Source organism: Morus notabilis, unplaced genomic scaffold (genome assembly GCF_000414095.1).
Source record: "Morus notabilis unplaced genomic scaffold, ASM41409v2 Scaffold437, whole genome shotgun sequence".
Taxonomy (NCBI): Eukaryota; Viridiplantae; Streptophyta; class Magnoliopsida; order Rosales; family Moraceae; genus Morus; species Morus notabilis.
In genome coordinates this window covers 387808-398165 of record NW_010363915.1, presented here as the reverse complement: position 1 = coordinate 398165, position 10358 = coordinate 387808, and the positions used below count along the sequence as shown (strand labels likewise).

Here is a 10358-nt window from a genome sequence, read left to right as displayed (position 1 = left end):
ATTATAACAGAATGTACTTAATTAGGTAATGCTAAGTCAAGATCAATACACAGTGGATGGTCATGGGATTCTCTCTTTTCATGCAAAAAATTGTCTGTCAAAAGCTTTTATCTATATATTATTTTAGCTGTTTGAAAGCTTTATCTAAATAATTCAACACTTGTGGGCTATTATTTCTAACCTTTTTATCCTCCATCATGAATACCAGAGGACAGATTAGTTAAGGACGATTTACCAACTATTTCACATCTAAATAAGACAATTTAAGACCCGTTTAATTCGCTGATTCGAGTTGAGATGTGACTTTATGTGAAAGCTTTTTACTGTAACAAAAAAGTTAAATGTGATTATTTCTGAGAGCTTTTTACTGTAACTAAACTCGGATCGGTGAAATAAATAGAGCTGTATTGTTCCATTCCTCTTTGTGCCCATCAATAAAAAGGAAAAGGAAAACGATATATGAGTAGAGCTATTCAGGACCATATTTATATGTTTACATGAGTAAGACGTACATAAAACACTATATTATACGTACTTGTGGACTATATATGAAAATAGGAAGCTCCGTCAAAGAGGCCTATGTATTAGTTTTAATTTATAACAAAGCTGAAAAAAAAAAAAAAAAAAAAAAAAAAAAAAAAAAAAAAAAAAACATAAACCATGCATCTGAATTGTTGTTCAAACTTTTTTCATACAGTGTTTTCTCTTATATAATTTAAATTTATGTTCAACCTAGTTTAATTAAACTTGAACTATGCCAATTTACCAACGACCAAGATCTTTATGATTCTGCGAAACAACCCATATTTGGTAAAAATATACGCATAAAGAAACAGGGCAGCAACCATCAACAATTGTGAGCAAGAAATTTATATATTAAGGAAACCTTTTCAACTCAAGTTAGAGTTTTGACATATCTAATAATCTACCATGTTCATGTAACAAAATGTACAACAAAATGTGGCGCCTAGTGTTCAGGGTGGGTCCTATATTCGGACATATTACAAGACATTTCCAGCTTGGTGAATGGTACAAATGCTGAAAAGCAATTTTATTGCAAAAGTGCATGCTAGGATTCAATTCTAATTAAGAGACAAGTAAATAAGCTGAATGTTTACCTTGATTTGAGTGGACATCACCAGCAGCATTCAGGTCTGTGTCAAGTCGAGTTCGCCCTTTTTGGACCTTCAATCACTTTCATGTGAGCCCATAATGCGATGTAATCACGGGCAGTCCTTGGACTTCATTATGTCCCAGAAATGTATCTGCTAGGATTTGCCTTTATTGTTTTTGTCTACCAAGTTCCACACCAGTACGGAAATCATATAAATATTTGTATCAGAGAATATATCCCGAAAAACCAATCATTGCACAAGATAAGGTTAAAGAACTATGGCATTAACAAAAGAAGGTAAATTACACATTGTGAACGTTTTAGTATAACATAGTCATATTTGCTCATAATATATACAGGTGCCCTTTGCATGCTGTCTAACAGCACTTCAATGGGGACAAAATTGCCTTCTTGGGCGTCAAAATCTAAACAAAAGTTGAGCGAGCTACCATGTAAATGTTCCTAAATCAATCTGTCCACCGGCGAGAACACATATATCACGTCTCCTTAACATCATATTTGGATGCTCCGAAAATGTATGGTTCTAGACAAAAATTTCAGTATGCAAAAGTACCAACGGCAATACGGAAAAGCAGCAAACTGGAGACCATCTTTAAACCATAAATAGATATCTGAGATCTTCTACTGTCAAGCGAGTTACAGACCCCCCACCATGATCTTCACCGAAAGCAGAGGCAACCATTTTTCTTTTTTCTTCCTGAAAAGAAAAAATAAGTAAAGTAGATGTTATATTTTACGCTTCATCTGTCTACGTGCATGTGCAAGTGTTATATCTTCTTAACCCTACTAATAAATCTTGATCCTCTCCGAACTCTGGACGTTGCCTTACAAAAATTATTGTTGACCCTACAATTGCAATTTCATAACTTGTTGCATGTGGGCTTGTTATCCCTTTGACAGGCCAAAGTTGGGTACTTCTTTTTGGTTTAGGCCCGCGCGTGAAGGGGAAGGGTAGAGATTTATTAAAACTATTGTTAGCCCACCTCCTAACTTAATCTTTTGGAATTGGTAATCTAACAATATTAAAAGGGCATTGGGCGTTTAGGTTTGCTTTCACGCCTTTTACAAGAATATTCACATATGAAGAAACGCAGATAAAGTAGTTTACTAATATCTAGAATAATGGAGGCAAAATCTAATGACAGTCCTTAATAACCAATCAACCAAAACACCAAGCACGGTATATATGGGGATGAGCACTTATGATGACCAAATCTAATAAACCCATCATCCAAAATAGCACCATGTAATCATCACTTACAGCCAGCAGCCAGCCACAAATCCAATGATGACGGCAAAAAACTTAACAATATTACAAGGACAAGGACTAGTACCTGGAGAGCTAATATCCTGTCTTCAACTGTATCTTTAATAGTGAGCCGCGTTACAGTAACAGGACGAGTCTGTCCAATTCTATGTGCCCGATCAACAGCCTGATCTTCGGTTGTCGGATTCCACCAAAGATCCAAAAGAATGACATGACATGCAGCAACCATGTTTAGGCCAAGATTTCCTGCCTTCAGCGACATTATCATAACAGTAACCTGCAACATATTCAAAAATTCAAAGGTTAGCATAAAACATTATATAAAGCCAATACTAAGATTATCTCAATTTGCAATGAAAAGGAACAATATGGATTGCGATGACATCTAGCAGAAACTGCAGTGAAGTCCTATTGACAGACGTATTACAATGAGTTTTTTAATCTAAGATTTCCAAGGAGTACCCAGCCTACAACGTATGAGGGGGAATAGCAATGGTGGCGATTAAACATGTAAAAAGCAATTTAGATTTTTTATGCAGTATCATGGTAAGGCCAAACCTCTGGGTCATTGTTAAAATCTTTGACAGCCTTGTCTCTTGCAGCCAGACTCATAGTGCCATCAAGTCTTCTGTAGTGCATGCATGCTTGATTCAGTGACATCTCAACTAAGTCCAACATGCTAGTCCACTGAGAAAAAACAATTGTTTTTATTGGTCCTTCATTTGGCAAGTTTGAGAATGTTGTTGTATGCTTTACAACAGTAACCCCTGAGTGGGAACTATCGGCAGCTTCTTTTTCTGAAGAATTTCCGTTGCGTCCAATATAGCCACATGAGTCTAAATCGGGGCTGTTTGACTTGCAATGCGATTGCAAAATCTCAAGCACAGCTTTGACTTTAGATGAACTGTAGTCTGTCTGCATTACTTGCATTACAAGTGCTTTATCAACAAACTGCGAATTCTCTGGACTACCATCAAGATCATCAGAGATACAATTTCTCAGAGTAGCCTTAGAAAAAATCACGTCAGAGCCGATTTGTTCCTTGCACTCAGTAGCAGGGCACATATTGTCATCCCCCGTCAAATACTCCGATACACACTGATAGCAGAAAACATGGCCGCACATCGTAACAACAGGGTCCTCAGGTGGATCCTGTTAACAGCATCAAATACAAAAATACTAAAATTAGCTACATTAACGACATAATTATACAATTTATGTTCATTCATGCTACTTGTACGACAGCTACTAAGATGAGCATACACTTAAAACAAGAATATTTAGCATGACCGTAATAAATAAAAAATACAACAAAGGAACTTATCTCCTACAAAAGCACATGTTATATCTGTGTCACAGGGGAGCAAGCCCAGAAACAAACTAGGGAGAGGTGTAAAATGTAGCTCAGAAACTGACCATTATAGTTTGGTTCTGAAATTAAAATAGCATTGTCCAGCAGACTCCAAGAACCAGCCTTAACAGGCAGTGGAAACTTTTAACATTATAGATTGCCAACAGTTAAAACAGAATTGCAGAACCACAGCAGAATGATTTATGAAGGATGCACTCGTACGTTTTGATTGGCATTCATCACTAGTTTGACATACAGTGATGATTGGCAATCATCACTGTATGTCAAACTATTGAATGATTTAGTTTAACATGTCTCAAGTTTGTAGTTTGTCCTTAATTGAAATGTGAAGTCTGAAATAATTTTTGTAGCTTTTTTTTGTTTCTCTGGAGGATAACTCTTCCACTTTTTTTTGGTACATAATTTTTTCATTAATAGATCTCTTACGTTTCTTTCCCAAAAAACAAAAAAAAACAAAAAAAAAAAAAAAAAAAAAAAAAAAAGAAAGAAAGAAAGAAAGAAACAATAGTCTACCAACTACTAGCTACAAATGGAGATAATTAATTACAACAAACAACTAAAAACTCTAGAATCTTCGACACTTCTCATCAAGTTGGTGCTAAGATACTTTGCACAGCTTGCTTATCAACTGTTGATCCGCCCTTTGGAGAGAACATCTACCAGTCAACAGTGAGAAGGAATGTAAGGAGCACAAAACAACCCTGATTCAATCTTCTCCCTGATGAAGGGTCTATCAATCTCCACATATTTAGTTCATGTTGAACAGGATTGTGCACAATATCTATTCTTGCCGTTTTTATTTTTTTTTTTTTTTTTTTTTTTTTTTTTTTTTTTTTTTTTTCCTCCTAATAAAGTTTTGTTTCTTCTCAAAAAAAAAAAAATTTTATTTTTGCCTCATTGTCACAATACAACACCATAGGACCTTCTACTCTTATTCTCAAGCAGCCAAGAATTATCTGCACCCAAAGCAGCCCACATATTCCTTGAGCCATAGCTCATAATTCCGCTTCTGCACTCGAGCACTCCACAGCCAGTTGCTTCTTGCTTCTCCAAGTGACCAAATTTCCACCTAGGAAAGTACAACATCTTGTAGTTGCTTCTCCAATGGTTGACTTCTATTGGAGTGTCGCCTCGAGTGTACTTTTATTGTGAGATGCAGATCCCACGCAATCTGGCAACTTCAATTCCTAGGAAATCTCAAGTTCCCTAGGTCTTTGATTTCAAATTCCTTTGCTAGATAAGCTTTCAAGCCAGTAATCTCATCATGATCATTACCATTGCAATATATTATCCATTTATACAATTACGGCTCTAGTCTCCCCTTTGCAAAAATCTTAATGAACAGAGTGTGGTCTCCTTGGCCCCGAGTATAGCCACGATTTAGCATTACTTTCGTGAAGCGACCAAACCATGCTCGAGGTGACTGTTTCAGACCATAGAGAGATCTCTTTAATTTACACAACTTATTCTTTTTCAAATCTCCTCAGAACCCAGTAGGAATATCCATGTCTACTCCCTCTTCTCTCCATGGAGAAATGCATTCTTCATATCAAGTTCAAGTTGTGGCAACGGCCATTCCTTTGTTGCCGCCATGTTTTCCACAAGTCTGTGTATCCTTTTGCAACAAATTTCGGCTCATATCTTTCTAATGATCCATCAAAATTGTACTTTATAGTGAAAATCCACTCGGCAAGTCCACAATCTCACAAGTTTGATTCTTTTCTAGGGGGCTCTCAGCTCTTCATTCATGGCCTATTTCCATGGCTTAGAGGTCAGGCCTCTGGAACAGAGGCAGGAACCTTTTGAGATAAAGACTATTGTAAGGAAGGAGAAAGATTCTGCAAGAAAACAAAATGGGTGATGGGGTATCGGGTACAGTTCCAAACCCCTTTTTCTCTACGCAATACGAAGATAAGTGGTATCAACAGGAGACTCGGAAATTGAAATTGGAACTAGTTGAGTTTTTTCATTGCCTACCTTAGAGTTGACAACTGAAGCTTGAGATGACGGACCTTTCTCCCCTGAAGAACCTATTGAGCGGAGGTGAGTTCAATGTCTAAGTGTCAGTTTCTTTTTGGTTCCAGTGCATAGATGGCTGGAATTCTTTTAGGGTTCTAGTGCATAATTGGGCTGCGCAATAGTACTGGCAAGATCAGGGCTCAGTTTCAACACGCTCAGTAATGACAGGTTTGGTTTCAACACGCTCAGTAATGACAGGCTCAATTTCAACAGGCTCAGTAATGGCAATAGGATGGGCCACAATAGTGGCATGCTTACACTATTTCCTTAACATCCAAATTCCACCTATCTTTCAACCTTTAGTCAGGCTCCCCTAAAGATAGGCTTTATCAAAACATGATCGATTCTCAACTAGGACAACATCCATTGTAATGTAGAGGATTTTTGTGAGAGAGTGATAACACTTGTACGGCTCTTTTGTGCGAGTATCACAAGAAGAATATCATTGACCCTGGATCAAGTTTGCTCCGAGAACAATGAATGAAAACATAAGCGAGAACTACTTTCTTGAAAGTTTGAAAAGAGTGAGAGTAACTTATTTTCAGGCCACTTGCCATCAAGAATCCCAGAGGGCATTTGGTTGTTGACATAGGCTACATTAAGGACGACAACAATTGTTTTGGTACCCCCATTAAATAAAAGTACTCATGCAACTTCAAGGAGATGACAATTATTTCGTTCTGCACCACCATGTTGTTGAGGTGTGTCGGCGAACGTTGATTGGTGTAAATTCCTTCTTTTGCAAATAGGACATCATATCTTGGTTATCAGATCTCAAAGTTTGTAATGTTAGCTCTATATTGGGTTTTGAAGAATAGATGGAATGTGGAAATAATAGCCAGTATTTCGTGTTTATTTTTCATGAGGTAGACCCAAGTTGTCCTAGTGCAATCATCGATAAAGGACTAAAGGTTACGTACCAACAGGAGCTAGAAAAAATTGGTGACACGAGATAGACCCCATACATCGAAAGGAATTAAACTAAAAGGATAAAACTATTAAGTTTGAAATAAATCTTTTACTCTCAGTATCTTGAACAATCCAAGGATAAAACTATATATATACAAGTACTAGCAATCTACCCACTACTATCTAACTAGCTATAAACGAAGATAACGAATTACAACTAACAACTAAAAACTCTAGAACCTTCAACAAAGTGCATGAGAATGTGTGATGCTCTGGTTAATGCATTACTAATCAACTTAACTCGAATCCAATAAGTTGCCAAAAGCCTTGCGGAAACCTACTGTTAACGAAAATTCAAACCAGGAGTTTTAAAGTGAATGAAACAACAGTAAAGAGGAAGGTGAGGGAGGCCAAAGAGAAACAAAAATAATATGTTTTGAGACTCACTTCGCACTTACGACAGATACCAGAGGAACCTTCCAAAAGGCTCAATAGATTGATAAGCATGTCTTGAGGAAGTCTTCTAGCCATTTCAACAGAATCTTTACCAACACAATCAGAATCATATTCCTTCACAAGAAATGGGTGGTCACAAGCCTGCCGAAGACGCAAAAGCATCAAAAGAATGTTTGCATAATTCTGATTCACTGTGCCTGCAGCAGCATATGCCTGCAATGCATAAAAGATAACATCAATAACATTATTTCTGCAGCCACGAGTTGAAGATTATGCTATCAAAATGATTTCTTCCATTTCCTAGTTACACATAGATCACCTGCCCACATAATAATAATAATAATAATTTCAATATTAATATTAATTTCAATATCGTATTTGTCAATTATCATCCAATAACAAAGAAAAACCAAACATAAATTTCTTTGTTAATTCAAAGCATACTAGTTGAACTCCTTACAGAAAAGGATATAATTAAACAGAATATAATAGACCTTGAATCGAGATCGTGAATCAGATTCGAGCTGAGTATAGAAAGCTCGCTCCTCTGATGAGAAGTCCACCTTATTCAGTCGTACTGTTTTTGGTGGTAACTTAATTATGGGCTCCCCATTAATCAATGTTCCTAGACATAATAACGAAAGATGATTAGCACCAATGGGGTACATGTAACTAAGTAATCAAGTTAGGCTAGCAAATGTACGTGAGGTCACATCATATGAGCTTCAAATTTATGTATGAGAATTGAATGTGTATGCATATAACGACAACACTGTCAAAAAGTCCATAATAGGAAAACAAATAAACAACATAAAAGTTATGTATGGGAATTGAAGAGCATGAAATCACAGAGGAAAAACATGAAATGACAGACAATGCTGCAAATAGCCACACAAAATAAAGAGCATGAAATCACAGAGAAATAAACAAGTAAAAACCTGCAACGCTAAATTTAGATATTAGGGGAACATGAGCAATATTCATATACATCTCTTCCCGAGCCAAACAAAATAAAAATAAATAAACTACATGATTGAACTAATGCTTAACTCAACAAGGCTTGATACTCAGTGGACATTTAAAAGCATGTTTTCTTTTCAAATTCTTGGATTTGTTTCTAATAGCAGAATTTTTGGTATGAATCACGGGGATGAAGAAGGTCAACTCCAATTTTTTTTTTTTTTTTTTTACCAAGAAAAAACCTTTTATTGATAATCATTAATTAGGAAGGAGTGTGAGAAATCCTCAGAGCAAAATAAAAAATTAGTAGGTCTGAGAATACAACACAGTAACATCAAAGAGTCTAAAGTAATCTATCTTCCTATAACATCCTGCCAATTCATGATTATTAGTGATAAAGGGAACTCCTTGAAAGCCTTATCTGCTAAAGCCCATAAAGAAGCTAAAATTTTGACTCCAAATGATGCTTAAGGTCATTTACTTCGCTACTGTTTTGAAAGAAAATTTAGGTTGTTCACCATAACTCACTATGTCTGTCAACGGTGGCCAACTCACCCTGTATGCTAATAAAAGAATTTAATGAAAAAAAGAACGAAGATACAAGAATAAAAGAACAAAAGCGAGAACACATACGGTATGAATAAAAAAGAATGGCACTCAGAGTATTTTCTTTAATCACGCTAACACATTAAATTGCATAACTCATCAAATGCAAAGAAAGTAAAACAACGCCAATCATACATAAATAAATTAATAAATCAATAAAGTACAAAATTAAATATTGACCTTTTGTTCGACGCAGCATTATAGCCCTTAGAACTGCTTGGAGCTTCTTGTAACCTTGGACTGCATTTCTAGATATTGGAACCTTAATTGTGTTGTAAAATGATTTATACATAGCATATGGGTCGTATTTCAGAAATCTAAAGTAGCTGTATAAATCATCAATGGTATTTTGTATGGGTGTACCAGATAAGCACCACCTCCTTTTGGCTCGAAGGCTACAACAAGCTCTAGCCACTTGTGTTCTGTGATTCTTAATTGTCTGAGCTTCATCTAATATCACTCTAAGCCAACCAACTCTTGCAAGGGTACCACAGTCATAATCAACAACAGAACTATCTGTTCCCTTTCTACCTTTCTTTCCCCTCTTACTAACTGTGGAAGTCTTCTTCTTCCTCTTATTGAAGGAGAATTCAGAAGATAATCCATACTTTTCGCCATTTTTTTCATCTTCATCTTCGTCAACTAAAGGTTGTTTTGGCACTTCATTGGTTACAATAGCATATGTTGTGACAACCACATCATACTTGGCCAATTCAGAAGGATCCTTTGTCCTGCTACCTCCATGATAAACTAGGACAGACAACTCTGCTCCCTCTGCAACCTTTTCATCCAGCTCTCTGGCCCATTGGCGGAGGACACTGGCTGGACACACCACCAACGTACCCGCATCCGGCCTCCGCTTACTGAATACTCTCGCAGAGGTACTAACTTCTGGAATTGGCTTAATATCATCAGATTCTTCAGTCTTTTCAACTTTAGCAGAACCAGCATTACCATTATCATCATCGTCGTCATCTATATTCAAAGCTACAGTCTTATGATTGCCTAAATCCTCTGACTTAGATTTTGACTCCAAATGCCTCTGCATTTGTATGAGCGCAATCATTGAGACTGTCTTGCCAAGGCCCTGAAAGATACGCATAGTGAGTCTAAGTTAGAATTATTAGACAAGACAAGCACTACGCCAAATATAAGGGTTTAATAGACTCAAAGCTAGTAACCTGGTCATCAGCTAAAATTCCACCCAAACAATGCAAACTTCTAGTTTCTTTCTGAAGCATCCAGGCCAATGCAATTCTCTGTTAAGTAAAACAATCTTAAGTAGAAGATCATCTAATCACGAAAAAGAATTGTGCAATTAACACAGCAAATAGACTTGTACCTGATGTCTAAGGAGAGGTACAGACAAAAGACCCTCAGGTAAAATGGCTTCACCTTTTGGTTGATTAAGATCCTGCAAAAACCAAGCCTCTTTAGCTACACTGCAATATGAATAAATTTTCCATAAATCCAAGATGGAATTGGTAAAATGCACCTTATCAAATATACCAAATGACTTTTTCATTTTTTCTGTAATTTAAAGCAAGTTCTAAGATCTATTAAGAATAAAATATTCTCCAAAACATACTCTTTTATAATATGTGAAAACACAAAAGTAAAGCCAGCACTCTTTC

General features: G+C 36.4%; 1 protein-coding gene across 1 annotated transcript in view; it reads right to left on the bottom strand.

Annotated features, from left to right (window-relative positions):
- Nucleotides 1-1359: 1359 nt before the first annotated feature.
- Nucleotides 1360-10358, bottom strand: part of LOC21405862 (helicase-like transcription factor CHR28) — a 13890-nt gene continuing 4891 nt past the window's right edge. The window contains exons 5-12 of the mRNA XM_024170211.1: nucleotides 10067-10138; nucleotides 9906-9983; nucleotides 8905-9811; nucleotides 7653-7783; nucleotides 7150-7371; nucleotides 2961-3554; nucleotides 2470-2679; nucleotides 1360-1832 (exon numbers count right to left, since the gene is read on the bottom strand). Of these exons, the coding sequence (XP_024025979.1) occupies nucleotides 1728-1832; nucleotides 2470-2679; nucleotides 2961-3554; nucleotides 7150-7371; nucleotides 7653-7783; nucleotides 8905-9811; nucleotides 9906-9983; nucleotides 10067-10138 (2319 nt within the window). The 3' untranslated portion in view covers nucleotides 1360-1727. The remainder of the gene's footprint in view (nucleotides 1833-2469; nucleotides 2680-2960; nucleotides 3555-7149; nucleotides 7372-7652; nucleotides 7784-8904; nucleotides 9812-9905; nucleotides 9984-10066; nucleotides 10139-10358) is intronic.